Source organism: Babylonia areolata, chromosome 27, assembly GCF_041734735.1.
Source record: "Babylonia areolata isolate BAREFJ2019XMU chromosome 27, ASM4173473v1, whole genome shotgun sequence".
Taxonomy (NCBI): domain Eukaryota; kingdom Metazoa; phylum Mollusca; class Gastropoda; order Neogastropoda; family Buccinidae; genus Babylonia; species Babylonia areolata.
This window is the reverse complement of record NC_134902.1, coordinates 1045238-1069633: the sequence shown is the minus strand read 5'-3', so window position 1 is coordinate 1069633 and position 24396 is coordinate 1045238. Positions and strand designations below refer to the sequence as shown.

The 24396-nt window shown below is 50.8% G+C and overlaps 1 protein-coding gene across 1 annotated transcript in view; it reads left to right on the top strand.

Annotated features, from left to right (window-relative positions):
• LOC143301455 (elongator complex protein 4-like) overlaps positions 1–24396 on the top strand; it is a 45505-nt gene that overhangs the window by 6000 nt on the left and 15109 nt on the right. The window contains exons 6-7 of the mRNA XM_076615756.1: positions 1027–1151; positions 2012–2175. Coding sequence (XP_076471871.1) covers positions 1027–1151; positions 2012–2175 — 289 coding nt within the window. The remainder of the gene's footprint in view (positions 1–1026; positions 1152–2011; positions 2176–24396) is intronic.

Sequence of the window (24396 nt, the reverse complement as noted above, 5' to 3'; positions counted from 1 at the left end):
CAGCCTGTCTTGGTGTGGTTTTACAGCCTGTCATGTGGTTTTACACTTTACAGCCTGTCGTGGTGTGGTTTTACAGCCTGTCATGTGGTTTTACACTTTACAGCCTGTCGTGGTGTGGTTTTACACTTTGTAGCCTGCCTTGGTGTAGTTTTACAGTCTGTCATGATGTGGTTTTACACTTTACAGCCTGTCTTAGTGTGGTTTTACAGCCTGTCATTATGTGGTTTTACACTTTACAGCCTGTCTTAGTGTGGTTTTACAGCCTGTCATGTGGTTTTACACTTTACAGCCTGTCTTGGTGTGGTTTTACAGCCTGTCATGTGGTTTTACACTTTACAGCCTGTCGTGGTGTGGTTTTACACTTTGTAGCCTGCCTTGGTGTGGTTTTACAGTCTGTCATGATGTGGTTTAACACTTTACAGCCTGTCGTGGTGTGGTTTTACAGCCTGTCATGTGGTTTTACACTTTACAGCCTGTCGTGGTGTGGTTTTACACTTTGTAGCCTGCCTTGGTGTAGTTTTACAGTCTGTCATGATGTGGTTTTACACTTTACAGCCTGTCTTAGTGTGGTTTTACAGCCTGTCATTATGTGGTTTTACACTTTACAGCCTGTCTTAGTGTGGTTTTACAGCCTGTCATGTGGTTTTACACTTTACAGCCTGTCTTGGTGTGGTTTTACAGCCTGTCATGTGGTTTTACACTTTACAGCCTGTCGTGGTGTGGTTTTACACTTTGTAGCCTGCCTTGGTGTGGTTTTACAGTCTGTCATGATGTGGTTTAACACTTTACAGCCTGTCGTGGTGTGGTTTTACAGCCTGTTGTGGTGTGGTGTGGTTTTACAGCCTGTCGTGGTGTGGTTTTACAGCCTGTCGTGGTGTGGTTTTACTACAGCCTGTCACGGTGTGGTTTTACAGTGTGTAATGGTGTGGTTTTACAGCCTGTAATGGTGTGCTTTTACAGAAGTGTGATTTTACAGCTTGTCATGTTGTGGTTTTACAGTCTGTCATGGTGTCATGTGTTTTACAGCCTTGACAACACACACAGCACCCACTGTCGCTATCAGTGTGTGCTGCAGAGGATCCGGAAGAGGATTGAGGAAGGAAACTTCATCACTTCAGCCGCCTGTGAAAAACGGAATATTTTGAGGATAGGTGAGAGTGTGTGTGTTGTATGTGTTGTGAAGTAGGTGAGAGTGTGTGTGTTGTATGTGTTGTGAAGTTTACATTGGAGAGAGAGAGAGCTAAAAACAATAAAGGAAACGTCCATGATTGGTTACAATTGGAACAGTTACTGTGATGCATGTTGTTCCTCACTGACCCACCATGACCCAGCGCGGTCAGTCCACAAGAATGGTCACGGGACTGATGATGAAAAACCACAAAGCAGCTGCAACAGAAATGAAAACGGTGAAAGCAGCAGTGGATACTTGACGCCGCAGTGTTCAAAACCACAACACCACACCACCGCGCAGCACACCACACCACAGCACACCACACACCACCGCGCACCACACCACACCACACCACACCACACCACACCACACCATAGCATAGCACAGCACACTACAGCACACCACACTACCACGCACCACAGTGCACCACACCACACCACACCACACCATCGCACAGCACAGCACAGCACACTACAGCACAGCACACTACACCACCGCGCACCACAGCACACCATCGCACACCACACCACACCACACCACAGCACAGCACACCATTGCACAGCACAGCACACTACAGCACAGCACACTACAGCGCACTGCACCACAGCACACCACACCACACCACACCACACCACACCACACCATTGCACAGCACAGCACAGCACACTACACTACAGCACAGCACACTACAGCGCACCGCACCACAGCGCACCACAGCCCACCACACACCACCGCCCACCACACCACACCACCGCGCATCACACCACCACACCACACCACAGCACACTTCACAGCAGGTGTCAGGTGATGTGTCACATGACTGTCACATGACTGTTGCAGCCATTCCAGGCCTGGGGTCAACACTGTGGGGATCGACAGGTGGCGCCACTGAGCACACAGAAGAGGAGGAGGCATCACTCTTGCAGTTCCTGCTAGCGTTGAGAGCCACGCTACGCACCTCCTTTTCCGTGTGTCTGCTCACCATACCCACCTACCTTTTTCAGGTATTGTATTCCTCTTTTTTGTCACAGCAGGTTTCTCTGTGTGAAATTTGGGATACTGTCCCTAGGGAGAGTGCGTCGCTACCCTGAGAGCGCCACCCCCCGTTTTTTTGTGTTTTTTTTGTCTTTCCTGTTGAAGTGGATTTTTCTACATAATTTTGCCATGACAACCATTTTGTTGCAGTGGGTTATTTTACGTGTACTAAGTGCATGCTGCACATGGGACCTTGGTTTATCGTCTCATCCGGATGGCTAGCGTCCAGACCACCACTCAAGGTCTAGTGGAGGCGGAGAAAATACTGGCGACTGTGCCGTGATTTGAACCAGTGCGGTCACATTCTCTAGCTTCCAAGGGGGATGCGTTACCTCTAGGCCATTACTCGACACTTTGTCTGCTCTCCATACCTCTCGGCCTCTGTCAGCTACACACTGTCTGCTCACCATGCACACCTACCTGTGTCAGCTGCACACTGTCTGCTCACCATGCACACCTACCTGTGTCAGCTGCACACTGTCTGCTCACCATGCACACCTACCTGTGTCAGCTGCACACTGTCTGCTCACCATACACACCTACCTGTGTCAGCTACACACTGTCTGCTCACCATGCACACCTACCTGTGTCAGCTGCACACTGTCTGCTCACCGTACACACCTGTGTCAGCTACACTGTCTGCTCACCATACACACCTACCTGTCAGCAACACACTGTCTGCTCACCATGCACACCTACCTGTGTCAGCTACACACTGTCTGCTCACCATACACACCTACCTGTGTCAGCTACACTGTCTGCTCACCATACACACCTACCTGTGTCAGGTACACACTGTCTGCTCACCATACATACATACCTGTCAGCTACACACTGCTCACCGTACACACCTACCTGTGTCAGCTACACACTGTCTGCTCACTGTACACACCTACCCGTGTCAGCTACACACTGTCTGCTCACCGTACACACCTGTGTCAGCTACACAGTGTCTGATCACCATACACACCTACCTGTGTCAGCTACACTGTCTGCTCACTATACACACCTACCTGTGCCAGCTACACACTGTCTGCTCACCATACACACCTACCTGTGCCAGCTACACACTGCTCACCATACACACCTACATCTGTCAGCTACACACTGCTCACCATACACACCTACATCTGTCAGCTACACACTGCTCACCATACACACCTACCTTTTTCAGCTACACTGCACACCATACACTCCTACCTGTCTCAGCTACACTGTCTGCTCACCATACACACCTGCCTCTTTCAGGTACACACTGTCTGCTCACCATACACACCTACCTCTCATCTATACACTGTATCTGCTCACTGTACATACCTACCTGTGTCAGGTACACACTGTCTGCTCACCATACACACCTACCTGTGTCAGGTACACACTGCTCACCATACACACCTACCTCTTTCACCTACACACTGCTCACCATAGACACCTACCTCCCAGCTACACACTGTGTCTGATCACCATACACACCTACCTGTGTCAGGTACACTGTCTGCTCAATGTACACACCTGCCTCTTTCAGCTACACACTGCTTACCATACACACCTACCTGTGTCAGCTACACACTGTCTGCTCACCATACACACCTACCTGTGTCATGTACACACTGCTCACCATATACACCTACCTGTGTCAGCTATACACTGCTCACCATACACACCGCTCACCATACACACCTTCCTCTTTCAGGTACTCATTGTCTGCTCACCATACACCTTCCTCTTTCAGCTACACACTGCTCACCACACACACCTACCTTGTCAGCTACACTGTCTGCTCACTATACACACCTTCCTCTTTCATCTACACACTGCTCACCATACACACCTACCTTGTCAGCTACACTATCTGCTCACTATACACACCTACTTGTCAGCTACACTGTCTGCTCACCATACACACCTACCTCGTTCAGCTACACTGTCTGCTCATCATACACACCTACCTCTTTCAGCTACACTGACTGCTCACCATACACACCTACCTCTTTCAGCTACACTGACTGCTCACCATACACACCTACGTCTTTCATCTACACTGTCTGCACACCATACACACCTACCTCTTTCAGTTACACTGTCTGCTCACCATACATACCTACCTCTGTCAGCTACACACTGCTCACCATACATACCTACCTCTGTCAGCTACACACTGATCACCATACACACCTGCCTCTGTCAGCTACACACTGCTCACCATACACACCTTCCTCTGTCAGCTACACACTACTCACCATACACACCTACCTGTGTCAGCTACACAGTCTGCTCACCATACACACCTACCTGTGTCAGCTACACACTGTCTGCTCACCATACACACCTACCTGTGTCAGCTACACACTGTCTGCTCACCATACATACCTACCTGTGTCAGCTACACTGTCTGCTCACCATACACACCTACCTGTGTCAGCTACACACTGTCTGCTCACCATACACACCTGTGTCAGCTACACACTGTGTCTGATCACCATACACACCTACCTGTGTCAGGTACATGTCTGCTCACCATATACACCTACCTCTGTCAGCTACACTGTCTGCTCACTATACACACCTACCTGTATCAGCTACACACTGTCTGCTCACCATACACACCTACCTGTGCCAGCTACACAGTCTGCTCACCATACACACCTACCTGTGTCAGCTACACTGTCTGCACACCATACACACCTACATCTGTCAGCTACACACTGCTCACCATACACACCTGCCTCTTTCAGCTACACACTGTCTGCTCATCATACACACCTACCTCTCAGCTATACACTGTATCTGACCACCATACACACCTACCTGTGTCAGTTACAAACTGTCTGCTCACCGTATACACCTACCTCTGTCAGGTACACACTGCTCACCATACACACCTACCTCTTTCACCTACACACTGTCTGATCACCATACACACCTTTTGGTGTCATATACTGTACCATGTCAAACTGATGCAAACTAGGCCTATTGGTTTGCTCTGCTTGGCCAAATTTTGCGCGGCTAACAGTGAAAAGATGGGCCCACCGCTCTCAGCCAATCAAACGCCTCTAAAAACTATAAGCGCTTAACCATTCCTTTGGCCAAGGCTCTCCACGCCATCTTGTCAGGTTTACGCTCTGTCTCGTCTTACGCTTTTTTCGGCTGTTCAGCGTATCCTTTTGGCCTTATTTTGTTGCATGCGGCTTGTGTTTATTGTATTCTTACATTCTGTGTACTCGATTCGACTCGGCACCCTCGATTCGTTCGATTTTTTCTGCCTCTAAGTCGATCCTGTCTTTCCTTTCTCTGTTGGGGGTCGGATTTTCGCTGGGTGCCTAAGCGCGGGTTCCATGCCTCGTGTGCCATACCACGAAGGCAGGGAATCATGATGCTGGGATTGAGACTCGGTAAGAGACTCTCCCAGGCCCGGAGCTCATGATTCCTCCCGATACGGACCGCGGCGATGCGTCGTTAGACGCTGATCGCGGAGGCGACGTTCGTACCAGTAAAACGGTCATGAAGGGGACCGGGGGGAAAGAGGTACGAGCGTCGCCTCCCGAGGTGTCCCAGCGCGAGGCAGGGAGAGGGGGGAATGGCAAGTCATCTCCGTGCTGTGGGGACTCGCAGCTAGGCGCGGACTCCCGAGGGGAGGCCGCGCCCGGCCATTACCCGGGTCCCCACTCGGAGACGGCCCTCACGTGCCCCATTGTTGTTCCCCCTCCTCCCTTCTCTGTCGACCCCCCTCCCCCACCTCCTTTTGGGGGGGGAGAAAAATTTGGTTCCGGGGGGGGATCTCTACTTTGCCCACCCCGGGCCAAGCCACCCCAGTCTCCCCACGGGAGGGGATTCGGGGCGCGTGGCAACCTGCTCTGCAGGTCTTCCCGCTATCCGGCCGGTCTCCCCTGCTGGGGGAGGCCCGTGCGTGTCAGGCGGTTCCGGGCAGTCAGCCCGCTCGTCTTCGGGCGGGACTGACACCCAAGTCGGACCTGACCTCCCTCCGACTTGGCCAGGTTGTTCCCTTCATGGAGGTCAATGCACCAGTGACCCTTGGGGTTTGGGTCACAGTATGGCTGGTGCCCACGGGTAGTTACCCCCATTCTACCCGTACTGGGGCGCATCTAGGATGCACACTGGGTTGCTGGGAGCACCAAGGGCCAGCCCCTTGTCCGCTCCCCACCGGACCCAACCCAGCACATCTCACAGGGTGACACACACAGCCCCGACAAGTGGGATCGACTTCTTGTCGGTCAGGTCGAGTTCCTCGACCAATATTGCCACTCTGTCCACAAATCGGGCCTCTGTCAACCCACAGGTGACCACCACGGTCACAACGGCCTCCTTGTCAGGACCGACGGCTGCTCAGGGGCCCTACTCGGCCCGGCGGAGCCGGCAGTCCCCACCTGCCCAGCCCTCGGTCCTACAGTGAGATGAGTGGGTGTTTGTCCCCACACAGCACTCGTGGGTCACTCTTGCATCCAGGGACGCCCTCTCTGAAAAGGTGTGGCACCCACCATCCCAAGCATGGTTGGACCTACGGTCCACACGCTCCCCACCCGCTTCAGGTGTCAAGGACATAACAGTGGCGGCCATGGTCCCGGCTCGGGATCGTCCCAGCTCATCCCGATGGGCTGACCACAGCTCACAGGACGCCCCAGTGGGTACATCCACTTGGGATGGCACCCAGCAGGGGATGGACTGCGAACAAGAGTGGGAGCCCCTGTCTTCGGATGAGGACGAACAAGCAGATGAGCACTCTTCGCCCACATCCCAGGGGGGACAGATTGAGCCCTTGCCTCCCTAGGGACCAGCCTGAACCAAACCCGGACTTTGCCGAGCTCGAACTGACCCTCCCCAATAGGGTCACGTATGCCGAAGCAGTCCCTCAGGCTACTTTGTTACCTTTGACCCTCCTTACGCCATGTGACTCTAACTCCAGAACCACAAGGCAACTCAGAGTGCCAGAAATGGTGCAGGTATGGCTTATTAAGTCAGCCCGCACTGTCAGGGGTGCTGCTTCCATCCCTCCTCTAGGCAGGGAGTCCCTCTCTGCCCCGGGCGCCTTTTCCCCGGGAAAGTTTCTTAAAGATTCCTACAAGGGAGGGTTGTGGTCCTGGTACACGCAGGACCACCCTGCCTACAGCGGAGCAGAGCCCTCCGCACAGGACAGGATGTTGGTCTCACAGCGCACCACCTTCCCCACTTCAGCTAACCTATCCTTTAAAACGTTAGCAGAGTGGGACAAATTGGCCCGCCGCTGCCCCCTCGAGGTTTCCACGGCGTACACCTTCGACACGTTCCTTCACAGGGCCAATGACCTGTGCGAACAGTGTCCAGTTAATCAGGACAAGGGGTCTCCTTCCTCTGTCCCGCCGGGCCTCTTCACCGACCAGAGGTTACACGCTTTTGGCAATAGGGTAGCATCTGGTCTCACGGCAGCTGCAGACACAGCTACCAGCCTTCACTTCAATACTGTGCTAGCGCGGCGTGATGCCATTTTCAGCCTCTCTAACATTCCTGTGGAGGAGAGGGCTGCCCTGCGGTCCATCCCAGCACAGCAGCACTCCCTCTTCGGCCAGTTCCCGCTCCATTTTGTCAGCCACAGGGCAGAGACAAACAGGGAGGTGGCCTCATATTTGGCCCACACCTCTCATGGGCTCCAGGGTTCTATGCCATTGAAGAGACTGGCCACCAGGGCCCCTCCATATACCACGCCGCCTGTCAAGGCAGCGTGTGCCGAATCAGTGGCAGAGGAATAAACCACCTTAGGTCTGTCCAAGCCGACCGGCCATGCCCAAGGCCAGAAGGCAGCACCCCCAATGACTGGGCCCCGATTCAGCACCGCCAGTCGTTCAGCCCCTCCAAGTAGGAAACTTGTCCCGGCATGCACATCAGTGGTGTGCTCTGGGACTCAACGACGGGATTATGTCGGTGCTAGAGTCGGGGTACATGCTGTCTTGGGTGGAGGATCTCCCCCCTCTAAAGATCCACTCTTCCTCCTTAGGTGCCCAGCTCAACGGAGCAGGAGAACGTCCTAGAAAAAGAGATATCGCACCCACTCCTCATGGGGCTATATCTCAACTCTCGGACCCGGGCCCCGGTTTTTACGGCTGGTTGTTGGTGATTCCAAAGGTCTCGGGAGGGTGGAGACCAGTTTTGGACTTGTCCCCCCTCAACAAATTCCTCCCCAAAATCAAACTCAAGATGGACACACAGGCACAGATTCGGGAGACCATCCAACAAGGTGATTGGCCTACCTCTATCGATCTGGAAGATGCTTATTTTCATATACTCATCCATTCGGCATCCCGTCGGTACCTGAGGTTCGTGTGGAGGGACAAGGGGATCCAGTTCCCGGCCCTCCCATTTGGTCTGTCCCTTGCCCCTTTCCTGTCTACCAAGGTGGTGCGGGAATTGGTGTCCATCGTCCGCTCGGAATCCATTTGTCTCTGTGTGTACCTGGACGACTTGCTTATCCTGGCCCAGTCGCAGGCCCGGTGCCTGAGTCATACGGCCAGACTTCTAGACCTTTGCTCCCAACTGGGCTTCCTCATGGACCAGCAGATATGCGATCTGTCCCCATGTCAGTCCTTCGACTTCTTAGGGATGAGATTCGACATGCGGTCTATGATAGTCTCTCTGGCGCCAGATCACTGGTACCGTCTGGCAGGCCTCCTCAGCCACTGGCGCCACTCCTCCCAAGATACAGCGCAGACACTTTCTTCCCTCTTGGTCATGATGGAGTCCACGGCACCTCTCATTCCCCTGGACAGGGTTCTCAAGCGCCCTCTCCAGAGGGTACTGAGGTTACGCCAGTCCCAGAGCACTCAGCCATGGGATACCCAGATATGTCTGGGCGAGTGGTTCCTCGAGGTGACATCAGAGTGGTTAATCACCCCCTTTGGACACAGGGGGTGCCCTTAGCCCCACCTACTCTTCAGGTGGCACTCTTCACAGACGCCTCCTCCCTGGGCTGGGGAGCCCACATGGACTCACTCTATGCAGCAGGGACTTGGTCCCCGGAGGAGCGCCTATGCCACATCAATGTTCTGGAACTGGAGGCAGTTCGCAGGACTCTCCTGCACTTCATGGGGGAGGCCACTGGCAAGACCATCCGCTTGTTCACGGACAAGACGACGGTCGCATGTTATGTGAACAAATGGGGGGAGCGCACTCGGCAGACCTCTCAATGCGGACTGAGGCTCTCCTCCGTTTGGTGCCACAGCAAGGGCATTGCACTTTCAGCGAGACACTGAGCAGGAAAAACCAACTTCTTGGCAGATGCTCTTAGCAGGCCCAAGAGTGTCATGCGCACAGAGTGTACCCTGGACAAGGACAGCCTTCAGGGGGTGTGGGAACAGTGGTTTCGGCCGATGGTGGACCTTGTTCAACAAGAGACTTCCCACTTCCGTGTCTTCGGTTGCCGACCCAGAAGCGTGGGCAGTGGATGCTCTCTCTCTAGATTGGAGCAGTCTGATTGCCTCCGCGTTTCCTCCCTTTCCAATTCTGTCCAAGGTGATACGGAAAGACAGATTGGAACACCCGCAGCCGATCCTCATTGCGCCGAAATGGCCAGCCCAGACCTGGTTTCCGGACCTTCAGTCCCTGACACATGTTCCCACCCCTGGAACTTGAAACCAAATCTCATCTGCTGAGGCAGCCTCACTCGGGCACTCCGCATTCCAATCCTCAACTGCTCCACCAGCACGCATGGCTGCTGTGCGGTCGGAACTGTCAGCATCACCATTGAAGTCCTCGACCCCTCGGTCGGCCTCTGTGTCGGCTGTGCTGACCCAGGGGTCTGCCTCCTCTGACCTCCTCTCCATAGTCACCAGAGCAAGGAGGCAGGGAATGGAGACTTTGTATGACTTTCGCTGGAAGATATGGTTGCGGTGGTGTACAGCTCAGGGCATTACCCCTACGAACCTTACGAGCATGCAGCTGGCCAACTTTCTGGCTCTCTGCTCCTCGGTTCATCCTGTCTGCTAGTTCTGTGCGAGGGTACAGGTCTGCCTTCTGTACCACAATGCAAACAGCTAGGTGGTTCCGCCTTTGAAGTGGATTGCCTGCTCAGAGAGGTGGCTAGGGGTGCCCCTCTGAAGGAAGCTAGAGACCCCAGAAGAGTGCCCCTCTGGGACTTGTTCCTGGTGCTGGATTTCATTCGAAAACAGCCCTTCCTACCATTGGGGACTATTCCTGTTGACATCCTCACCCTCAAGACCACTTTCCTTCTGTGGCTGGCCACAGGCAGTCGTAGAAGTGAGCTGCACGGGCTTAGTGAAATGCCACAAGATCTGGCCTTCCACAGAGATGGTTCCATCACTATTCGTTTCCTTCCAGAGTTTCTGGCTAAGAACCAAGACCCTGAGGTTCCTTCCCCCTCTCCGAGGGTCAGACCTTTGTCTGATATCCTTGCCCAAGATGATGAGGATAGGCACCTGTCCTGTTCGGTGTCTCAAATATTATTGGGATAGGTCTCGCCATAGGCGTTCTTCTCAGAGGGGTCTGCTCATCTCCCTCAATGAGAATTACAAGAAAGACATCGCTGCAGGCACCATTTCCCGCCAGGTTTCCCAAGTCATTCGTAGAGCCTACTCTCATGCACACAGGGATATCAGCTGTCTTCATCCCAGGGCACACGAAGTGCGGGCCATAGCTACTTCGGCTGCCTTCCAGCACTCAGTGCCAACGCAGCATGTCTTGGAGGCAGCCTTCTGGCCGTCTGAGAATCCCTTCATCAACTTCTACCTCAGGAATTTCCGTATGACCAGGGCTGACGGTTCCAAGGGGATTTCCTTTGTCGCGGCTAACACTGCCGTCTCAGTTACAAGGGCTCCCCATATGAACCAGTAGGCGTTGCCCGCCTCCATTTGCTTTAAATTCTGCATCAGTTTGACATGGTACAGTATATGACACCAAAAGGAGGAGTTTGTATTATACTCCATGTTTGGTGTTAAATATACTTACCATGTCAAACTCGAATGCCCGCCCGTCCGTCCCCGCGTCTCCGCCGTGGTTCTCATGGGGCATTTTTGTTCATGGCCACGGAATGATTAAGCGCTTATAGTTTTTAGAGGCGTTTGATTGGCTGAGAGCGGTGGGCCCATCTTTTCACTGTTAGCCGCGCGAAATTTGGCCAAGCAGAGCAAACCAATAGGCCTAGTTTGCATCAGTTTGACATGGTAAGTATATTTAACACCAAACATGGAGTATAATACAAACTCCTCCTACCTGTGTCAGGTACACACTGTCTGCTCACTGTACACACCTGCCTCTTTCAGCTACACACTGCTCACAATACACACCTACCTGTGTCAGCTACACACTGTCTGCTCACCATACACACCTACCTGTCATGTACACACTGCTCACCATATACACCTACCAGTGTCAGCTATACACTGCTCACCACACACACCGCTCACCATACACACCTTCCTCTTTCAGGTACTCATTGTCTGCTCACCATACACCTTCCTCTTTCAGCTACACACTGCTCACCATACACACCTACCTTGTCAGCTACACTGTCTGCTCACTATACACACCTTCCTCTTTCATCTACACACTGCTCACCATACACACCTTGTCAGCTACACTATCTGCTCACTATACACACCTACTTCTCAGCTACACTGTCTGCTCACCATACACACCTACCTCCTTCAGCTACACTGTCGGCTCATCATACACACCTACCTCTTTCAGCTACACTGACTGCTCGCCATACACACCTACCTCTTTCATCTACACAGTTTGCACACCATACACACCTACCTCTGTCAGCTACACACTGCTCACCATACACACCTACCTCTGTCAGCTACACACTGCTCACCATACATACCTACCTCTGTCAGATACACACTGCTCACCATACACACCTGCCTCTGTCAGCTACACACTGCTCATCATACATTCCTACCTCTGTCAGCTACACACTGCTCACCATACACACCAGCCTGTCAGCTACACACTACTCACCATACACACCTATCTCTGTCAGCTACACTGTCTGCACACCATACACACCTACCTCTTTCAGCTACACACTGCTCACCATACACACCTACCTGTGTGAGGTACACACTGCTCACCATACACACCTACCTGTGTGAGGTACACACTGTCTGCTCACCATACACACCTGCCTCTTTCAGCTACACTGTTTGCTCACCATACACATCTACCTCTTTCAGCTACACTGTCTGCACACCATACACATCTACATGTGTCAGCTATACTGTCTGCTCACCATACACACCTATCTCTGTCAGCTACACTGTTTGCTCACCATACACACCTACCTCTCAGCTATACACTGTCTGATCACCATACACACTTACTTGTGTCAGGTACACACTGTCTGCTCACTGTACACACCTGCCTCTTACAGCTACAGACTGCTCACCATACACACCTATCTCTGTCAGCTACACTGTCTGCTCACCATACACACCTACCTCTCAGCTATACACTGTCTGATCACCATACACACTTGTGTGGGGTACACACTGTCTGCTCACCGTACACACCTATCTGTGTCAGGTACACACTGCTCACCATACACACCTTTCTCTTTCAGGTACACATTGTATGCTCACCATGCACAACTGCCTCTTTCAGCTACACACTGCTCACCATACACACCTACCTCTGTCACCTACACTGTCTGCTCACTATACACATCTACTTGTGTCGGCTACACTGTCTGCTCACCATACACACCTACCTGTGTCAACTACACACTGTCTGCTCACCATATACACCTACCTCTTTCACCTACACTGTCTGCTCACCATACACACCTATCTCTTTCAGCTACACTGTCTGCTCACCATACACACCTACCTCCCAGCTACACACTGTGTCTGATCACCATACACACCTGTGTCAGGTACACACTGTCTGCTCCCTGTACACACCTGCCTCTTCCAGCTACACACTGCTCACCATACACACCTACCTGTGTCAGTTACACACTGTCTGCTCACCATACGCACCTACCTGTGTCAGGTACACACTGTCTTCTCACCATATACACCTACCAGTGTCAGCTATACACTGTTCACCATACACCGCTCACCGTACACACCTTCCTCTTTCAGGTACTTATTGTCTGCTCACCATACACACCTTCCTCTTTCAGCTACACACTGCTCACCATACACACCTACCTCTTTCAGCTACACTGTCTGCTCACCATACACACCTACCTCTGTCAGCTACACACTGCTCACCATACACACCTGCCTCTGTTAACTACACACTGCTCACCATACACACCTGCCTCTGTCAGCTACACACTGCTCACCATACACACCTACCTCTTTCAGCTACACTGTCTGCACACCATACACACCTACCTCTTTCAGGTACACTGCTCACCATACACATCTACCTCTTTCAGCTACTGTCTGCTCACCATACACACCTACCTCTCAGCTATACACTGTGTGCTCACTATACACACCTGCCTCTTTCAGCTACACTGCTCACCATACACATCTACCTCTTTCAGCTACTGTCTGCTCACCATACACACCTACCTGTGTCAGGTACACACTGTCTGATCACCATACACACCTACCTGTGTCAGCTATACTGTCTGCTCACCATACACACCTATCTCTGTCAGCTACACTGTCTGCACACCATACACACCTACCTCTTTCAGCTACACTGCTCACCATACACATCTACCTCTTACAGCTACAGACTGCTCACCATACACACCTTCCTGTGTCAGCTACAGACTGCTCACCATACACACTTCTGTGTGAGGTACACACTGCTCACCATATACAGCTATCTGTGTCAGGTACACACTGCTCACCATACACACCTTCCTCTTTCAGGTACACATTGTATGCACACCTGCCTCTTTCAGCTACACACTGCTCACCATACACACCTATCTCTGTCAGCTATACTGTCTGTACACCATACACACCTAACCCTTTCAGCTATACACTGTCTGCTCACCATACACACCTACCTCTCAGCTGCACACTGTGTCTGATCACCATACAGGCCTACCTGTGTCACGTACACAGTGTCTGCTCACCGTACACACCTGCCTCTTTCAGCTACACACTGCTCACCATACACACCTACCTCTGTCACCTACACTGTCTGCTCACTATACACACCTACTTGTCATCTACACTGTCTGCTCACCATACACACCTACCTTTGTCAACTGCACACTGTCTGCTCAACATATACACCTACCTCTTTCACCTACACTGTCTGCTCACCATACACACCTACCTCTGTCAGATACACACTGTCTGCTCACCATACACACCTGTCTCTTTCAGCTACACTGTCTGCTCACCATATACACCTACCTGTTTCAGTTACACTGCTCACCATACACACCTACCTCTTTCACCTACACACTGTCTGCTCACCATACACACCTACCTCCCAGCTACACACTGTCTGATCACCATACACACCTGCCTGTGTCAGGTTCACACTCTGCTCACCGTACACACCTGCCTCTTTCAGCTACACACTGCTCACCATACACACCTACCTGTGTCAGCTACACAGTCTGCTTACCATACACACCTACCTGTGTCATGTACACACTGCTCACCATACACACCTACTTGTGTCAGCTATACACTGCTTACCATACACACCGCTCACTGTACACACCTTCCTCTTTCAGCTACACACTGCTCACCATACACACCTACCTGTGTCAGCTATACACTGCTCACCATACACACCGCTCACCGTACACACCTTCCTCTTTCAGCTACACACTGCTCACCATACACACCTACCTTTTTCAGCTACACTGTCTGCTCACCATACACACCTTCCTCTTTTAGCTACACACTGCTCACCATACACACCTACCTCGTTCAGCTACACTGTCTGCTCATCTTACACACCTACCTCTTTCAGCTACACTGACTGCTCACCATACACACCTACCTCTTTCATCTACACTGTCTGCACACCATACACACCTACCTCTTTCAGCTACACTGTCTGCTCACCATACACACCTACCTCTGTCAGCTACACACTGGTCACCATACACACCTGCCTCTGTCAGCTACACACTGCTCACCATACACTCCTACCTGTGTCAGCTACACTGTCTGCTCACCATACACACCTGCCTCTGTCAACTACACACTACTCACCATACATACCTACCTGTGTCAGCTATACTGTCTGCTCACCATACACACCTACCTGTGTGAGATACACACTGTTTGCTCACTATACACACCTGCCTCTTTCAGCTACACTGTCTGCACACCATACACATCTAGATGTGTCAGCTATACTGTCTGCTCACCATACACACCTATCTCTGTCAGCTACACTGTCTGCACACCATACACACCTACCTCTTTCAGCTACACTGCTCACCATACACATCTACCTCTTACAGCTACAGACTGCTCACCATACACACCTTCCTGTGTCAGCTACAGACTGCTCACCATACACACTTCTGTGTGAGGTACACACTGCTCACCATATACAGCTATCTGTGTCAGGTACACACTGCTCACCATACACACCTTCCTCTTTCAGGTACACATTGTATGCTCACCATGCACACCTGCCTCTTTCAGCTACACACTGCTCACCATACACACCTATCTCTGTCAGCTATACTGTCTGTACACCATACACACCTAACCCTTTCAGCTACACTGTCTGCTCACCATACACTCTTACCTCTTTCAGCTATACACTGTCTGCTCACGATACACACCTACCTCTCAGCTGCACACTGTGTCTGATCACCATACAGGCCTACCTGTGTCACGTACACAGTGTCTGCTCACCGTACACACCTGCCTCTTTCAGCTACACACTGCTCACCATACACACCTACCTCTGTCACCTACACTGTCTGCTCACTATACACACCTACTTGTGTGAGCTACACTGTCTGCTCACCATACACACCTACCTTTGTCAACTGCACACTGTCTGCTCACCATATACACCTACCTCTTTCACCTACACTGTCTGCTCACCATACACACCTACCTCTGTCAGATACACACTGTCTGCTCACCATACACACCTGTCTCTTTCAGCTACACTGTCTGCTCACCATATACACCTACCTGTTTCAGTTACACTGCTCACCATACACACCTACCTCTTTCACCTACACACTGTCTGCTCACCATACACACCTACCTCCCAGCTACACACTGTGTCTGATCACCATACACACCTGCCTGTGTCAGTTCACACTCTGCTCACCGTACACACCTGCCTCTTTCAGCTACACACTGCTCACCATACACACCTACCTCTGTCAGCTACACACTGTCTGCTTACCATACACACGTACCTGTGTCATGTACACACTGCTCACCATACACACCTACCTGTGTCAGGTACACACTGCTCACCATATACACCTACCTGTGTCAGCTATACACTGCTTACCATACACACCGCTCACTGTACACACCTTCCTCTTTCAGCTACACACTGCTCACCATACACACCTACCTGTGTCAGCTATACACTGCTCACCATACACACCGCTCACCGTACACACCTTCCTCTTTCAGCTACACACTGCTCACCATACACACCTACCTTTTTCAGCTACACTGTCTGCTCACCATATACACCTTCCTCTTTTAGCTACACACTGCTCACCATACACACCTACCTCTTTCAGCTACACTGACTGCTCACCATACACACCTACCTCTTTCATCTACACTGTCTGCACACCATACACACCTACCTCTGTCAGCTACACACTGCTCACCATACACACCTGCCTCTGTCAGCTACACACTGCTCACCATACACTCCTACCTCTGTCAGCTACACACTGCTCACCATACACACCTGCCTCTGTCAGGTACACACTACTCACCATACATACCTACCTGTGTCAGCTATACTGTCTGCTCACCATACACCTACCTGTGTCAGCTACACTGTCTGCTCACCATACACACCTATCTCTTTCAGCGACACTGTCTGCTCACCATACATACCTTCTTCTTTCAGCTACACACTGCTCAGCATACACACCTGTGTCAGCTAAACATTGTCTGCTCACCATACACACCTGCCTCTTTCAGGTAGACACTGCTCACCATACACACCTGTTTCAGCTACACACTTTCTGCACACCATACACACCTTCCTGTGTGAGGAACACAATGTCTACACACCATTAACTCCTACCTCTTTCAGCTCCACTGTCTGCTCACCATACACACCTTCCTATGTCAGCTACACACTGTCTGTACACCATATACACCTACCTGTGTCACCTACACACCGCTCACCATACACGCCTACCTGTGTCAGCTACATGCTGTGTCTGCTCACCATACACACCTACCTCTGTCAGCTACACACTCCTCGCCATACACACCTACCTTTTTCAGCTACATTGTCTGCATACCATACATACCTGTGTCAGCTATACTGTCTGCTCACACCTATCTCTGTCAGCTACACTGTCTGCACACCATACACACCTACCTCTTTCAGCTACACACTGCTCACCATACACACCTTCCTCTATCATGTACACTGTCAGCTCACCATACACACCTGTCTCTTTCAGCTACACACTGCCCACAATACAAAACTACCTGTGTCAGCTACACACTGCTCACCATACACAGCTGCCTCTTTTAGGTACACACTGCTCATCATACACACCTTTGTTAGCTATACACTGTCTGCTCACCATACACACCTACCTGTGTCAGGTACACAATGTCTACACACCATACACACCTACCTCTTTCAGCTACACTGTCTGCTCACATACACACCTAACTCTTTGAGCTACACTGTCTGCACACCATACACACCTACCTGTTTCAGGTACACTGCTCACCATACACACCTATCTGTCAGCTACACTGTCTGCTCACCATACACACCTATCTCTTTCAGCTACACTGTCTGCTCACCATACACACCTACCTCTTTCAGCTACACTGCTCACCATACACACCTACCTGTGTGAGGTACACACTGCTCACCATACACACCTGCCTCTTTCAGCTACACTGTTTGCTCACCATACACATCTACCTCTTTCAGCTACACTGTCTGCACACCATACACATCTACATGTGTCAGCTATACTGTCTGCTCACCATACACACCTATCTCTGTCAGCTACACTGTCTGCTCACCATACACACCTACCTCTCAGCTATACACTGTCTGATCACCATACACACTTACTTGTGTCAGGTACACACTGTCTGCTCACTGTACACACCTGCCTCTTACAGCTACAGACTGCTCACCATACACACCTATCTGTCAGCTTCACTGTCTGCTCACCATACACACCTACCTCTCAGCTATACAGTGATCACCATACACACTTACTTGTGTGAGGTACACACTGTCTGCTCACCATACACACCTATCTGTGTCAGGTACACACTGCTCACCATACACACCTATCTGTGTCAGGTACACACTGCTCACCATACACACCTTTCTCTTTCAGGTACACCTTGTATGCTCACCATGCACAACTGCCTCTTTCAGCTACACACTGCTCACCATACACACCTACCTATGTCACCTACACTGTCTGCTCACTATACACATCTACTTGTGTCGGCTACACTGTCTGCTCACCATACACACCTACCTGTGTCAACTACACACTGTCTGCTCACCATATACACCTACCTCTTTCACCTACACTGTCTGATCACCATACACACCTACCTCTGTCAGCTACACTGTCTGCTCACCATACATACCTTCCTCTTTCAGCTACACATTTTCTGGTCACCATACACACCTACCTCTTTCATCTAGACTGCTCACCATACACACCTATCTCTTTTAGCTACACTGTCTGCTCACCATATACACCTACCTGTTTCAGCTACACTGTCTGCTCACCATACACACCTACCTCTTTCACCTACACACTGTCTTCTCACCATAGACACCTACCTCCCAGCTACACACTGTGTCTGATCACCATACACACTTGTGTCAGGTACACACTGTCTGCTCACCTTACACACCTGCCTCTTTCAGCTACACACTGCTCACCATACACACCAACCTGTGTCAGCTACACACTGTCTGCTCACCATACACACCTGTGTCAGGTACACAGTCTTCTCACCATATACACCTACCAGTGTCAGCTATACACTGCTCACCATACACACCGCTCACCATACACACCTTCCTCTTTCAGGTACTCATTGTCTGCTCACCATACACCTTCCTCTTTCAGCTACACACTACTCACCATACACACCTACCTTGTCATCTACACTGTCTGCTCACTATACACACCTTCCTCTTTCATCTGCACACTGCTCACCATACACACCTACCTTGTCAGCTACACTATCTGCTCACTATACACACCTACTTGTCAGCTACACTGTCTGCTCACCATACACACCTACCTTGTCAGCTACACTATCTGCTCACTATACACACCTACTTGTCAGCTACACTGTCTGCTCACCATGCACACCTACCTCTTTCAGCTACACTGAGTGCTCACCATACACACCTACCTCTTTCATTTACACTGTCTGCACACCATACACACCTACCTGTGTCAGCTACACTGTCTGCTCCCCATGCACACCTACCTCTTTCAGTTACACTGTCTGCTCACCATACATACCTACCTCTGTCAGCTACACACTGCTCACCATACATACCTACCTCTGTCAGCTACACACTGCACACCATACACACCTGCCTCTGTCAGCTACACACTGCTCACCATACACACCTGCCTCTGTCAGCTACACACTGCTCACCATACACACCTACCTCTGTCAGCTACACACTGCTCACCATACACACCTACCTCTGTCAGCTACACACTGTCTGCTCACCATACACACCTACCTGTGTCAGCTACACAGTCTGCTCACCATACATACCCACCTGTGTCAGCTACACACTGCTCACCATACACACCTACCTGTGTCAGCTACACACTGCTCACCATACATTCCTACCTCTCAGCTGCACACTGCTCACCGTACACACCAGCCTGTCAGCTACACACTACTCACCATACATACCTACCTGTGTCAGCTATACTGTCTGCTCACCATACACACCTATCTCTGTCAGCTACACTGTCTGCTCACCATACACACCTACCTCTCAGCTATACACTGTCTGATCACCATACACACTTACTTGGGTCAGGTACACACTGTCTGCTCACTGTACACACCTGCCTCTTACAGCTACAGACTGCTCACCATACACACCTATCTCAGTCAGCTTCACTGTCTGCTCACCATACACACCTACCTCCCAGCTACACACTGTGTCTGATCACCATACACACCTGCCTGTGTCAGTTCACACTCTGCTCACCGTACACACCTGCCTCTTTCAGCTACACACTGCTCACCATACACACCTACCTGTGTCAGCTACACACTGTCTGCTTACCATACACACGTACCTGTGTCATGTACACACTGCTCACCATACACACCTACCTGTGTCAGGTACACACTGCTCACCATATACACCTACCTGTGTCAGCTATACACTGCTTACCATACACACCGCTCACTGTACACACCTTCCTCTTTCAGCTACACACTGCTCACCATACACACCTACCTGTGTCAGCTATACACTGCTCACCATACACACCGCTCACCGTACACACCTTCCTCTTTCAGCTACACACTGCTCACCATACACACCTACCTTTTTCAGCTATACTGTCTGCTCACCATACATACCTTCCTCTTTCAGCTACACATTTTCTGTTCACCATACACACCTACCTCTTTCATCTACAGACTGCTCACCATACACACCTATCTCTTTTAGCTACACTGTCTGCTCACCATATACACCTACCTGTTTCAGCTACACTGTATGCTCACCATACACACCTACCTCTTTCACCTACACACTGTCTGCTCACCATAGACACCTACCTCCCAGCTACACACTGTGTCTGATCACCATACACACCTGTGTCAGGTACACACTGTCTGCTCACCTTACACACCTGCCTCTTTCAGCTACACACTGCTCACCATACACACCAACCTGTGTCAGCTACACACTGTCTGCTCACCATACACACCTGTGTCAGGTACACAGTCTTCTCACCATATACACCTACCAGTGTCAGCTATACACTGCTCACCATACACACCACTCACCATACACACCTTCCTCTTTCAGGTACTCATTGTCTGCTCACCATACACCTTCCTCTTTCAGCTACACACTGCTCACCATACACACCTACCTTGTCAGCTACACTATCTGCTCACTATACACACCTACTTGTCAGCTACACTGTCTGCTCACCATACACACCTACCTCTTTCAACTACACTGTCTGCTCATCATGCACACCTACCTCTTTCAGCTACACTGAGTGCTCACCATACACACCTACCTCTTTCATCTACACTGCACACCATACACACCTACCTGTGTCAGCTACACTGTCTGCTCCCCATGCACACCTACCTCTTTCAGTTACACTGTCTGCTCACCATACATACCTACCTGTGTCAGCTACACACTGTCTGCTCACCATACATACCCACCTGTGTCAGCTACACACTGCTCACCATACACACCTACCTGTGTCAGCTACACACTGCTCACCATACATTCCTACCTCTCAGCTACACACTGCTCACCGTACACACCAGCGTCTGTCAGCTACACACTACTCACCATACATACCTACCTGTGTCAGCTATACTGTCTGCTCACCATACACACCTCTCTGTCAGCTACACTGTCTGCACACCATACACACCTACCTCTTTCAGCTACACACTGCTCATCATACACACCTACCTGTGTGAGGTACACTGTCTGCTCACCATACACACCTGCCTCTTTCAGCTACACTGTTTGCTCACCATACACATCTACCTCTTTCAGCTACACTGTTTGCTCACCATACACATCTACCTCTTTCAGCTACACTGTCTGCACACCATACACATCTACATGTCAGCTATACTGTCTGCTCACCATACACACCTATCTCTGTCAGCTACACTGTCTGCTCACCATACACACCTACCTCTCAGCTATACACTGTCTGATCACCATACACACTTACTTGGGTCAGGTACACACTGTCTGCTCACTGTACACACCTGCCTCTTACAGCTACAGACTGCTCACCATACACACCTATCTCAGTCAGCTTCACTGTCTGCTCACCATACACACCTACCTCTCAGCTATACACTGTCTGATCACCATACACACTTACTTGTGTGAGGTACACACTGTCTGCTCACTGTACACACCTGCCTCTTACAGCTACAGACTGCTCACCATACACACCTATCTGTCAGCTACACTGCTCACCATACACACCTAACTCTAAGCTATACACTGTCTGATCACCATACACACTTACTTGTTTGAGGTACACACTGTCTTCTCACCGTACACACCTATCTGTCAGGTACACACTGCTCACCATACACACCTTTCTCTTTCAGGAACACATTGTATGCTCACCATGCACAACTGCCTCTTTCAGCTACACACTGCTCACCATACACACCTACCTATGTCACCTACACTGTCTGCTCACTATACACATCTACTTGTGTCGGCTACACTGTCTGCTCACAATACACACCTACCTGTGTCAACTACACACTGTCTGCTCACCATATACACCTACCTCTTTCACCTACACTGTCTGATCACCATACACACCTACCTCTGTCAGCTACACACTGATCACCATACACCTACCTGTGTCAGCTACACTGTCTGCTCACCATACACACCTATCTCTTTCAGCTACACTGTCTGCTCACCATATACACCTACCTCTTTCACCTACACACTGTCTGCTCACCATAGACACCTACCTCTCAGCTACACACTGTGTCTGATCACCATACACACCTGTGTCAGGTACACACTGTCTGCTCACCTTACACACCTGCCTCTTTCAGCTACACACTGCTCACCATACACACCAACCTGTGTCAGCTACACACTGTCTGCTCACCATACACACCTACCTGTGTCAGGTACACACTGTCTGCTCACCATATACACCTACCTGTGTCAGCTATACACTGCTCACCATACACACCGCTCACCATACACACCTTCCTCTTTCAGGTACTCATTGTCTGCTCACCATACACCTTCCTCTTTCAGCTACACACTGCTCACCATACACACCTACCTTGTCAGCTACACTGTCTGCTCACTGTACACACCTACTTGTCAGCTCCAGTCTGCTCACCATACACACCTACCTCTTTCAGCTACACTGTCTGCTCACCATACACACCTACCTCTTTCATCTACACTGTCTGCACACCATACACACGTACCTCTGTCAGCTACACACTGCTCACCATACACACCTGCCTCTGTCAGCTACACACTGCTCACCATACACACCTGCCTCTGTCAGCTACACACTGCTCACCATACACACCTGCCTCTGTCAGCTACACACTGCTCACCATACACACCTGCCTCTGTCAGCTACACACTGCTCACCATACATACCTACCTGTGTCAGCTATACTGTCTGCTCACCATACACACCTGTCTCTGTCAGCTACACTGTCTGCACACCATACACACCTCTCTGTCAGCTACACTGTCTGCACACCATACACACCTACCTCTTTCAGCTACACACTGCTCATCATACACACCTACCTGTGTGAGGTACACTGTCTGCTCACCATACACACCTGCCTCTTTCAGCTACACTGTTTGCTCACCATACACATCTACCTCTTTCAGCTACACTGTCTGCACACCATACACATCTACATGTCAGCTATACTGTCTGCTCACCATACACACCTATCTCTGTCAGCTACACTGTCTGCTCACCATACACACCTACCTCTCAGCTATACACTGTCTGATCACCATACACACTTACTTGGGTCAGGTACACACTGTCTGCTCACTGTACACACCTGCCTCTTACAGCTACAGACTGCTCACCATACACACCTATCTCAGTCAGCTTCACTGTCTGCTCACCATACACACCTACCTCTCAGCTATACACTGTCTGATCACCATACACACTTACTTGTGTGAGGTACACACTGTCTGCTCACTGTACACACCTGCCTCTTACAGCTATCTGTCAGCTACACTGTCTGCTCACCATACACACCTAACTCTAAGCTATACACTGTCTGCTCACCATA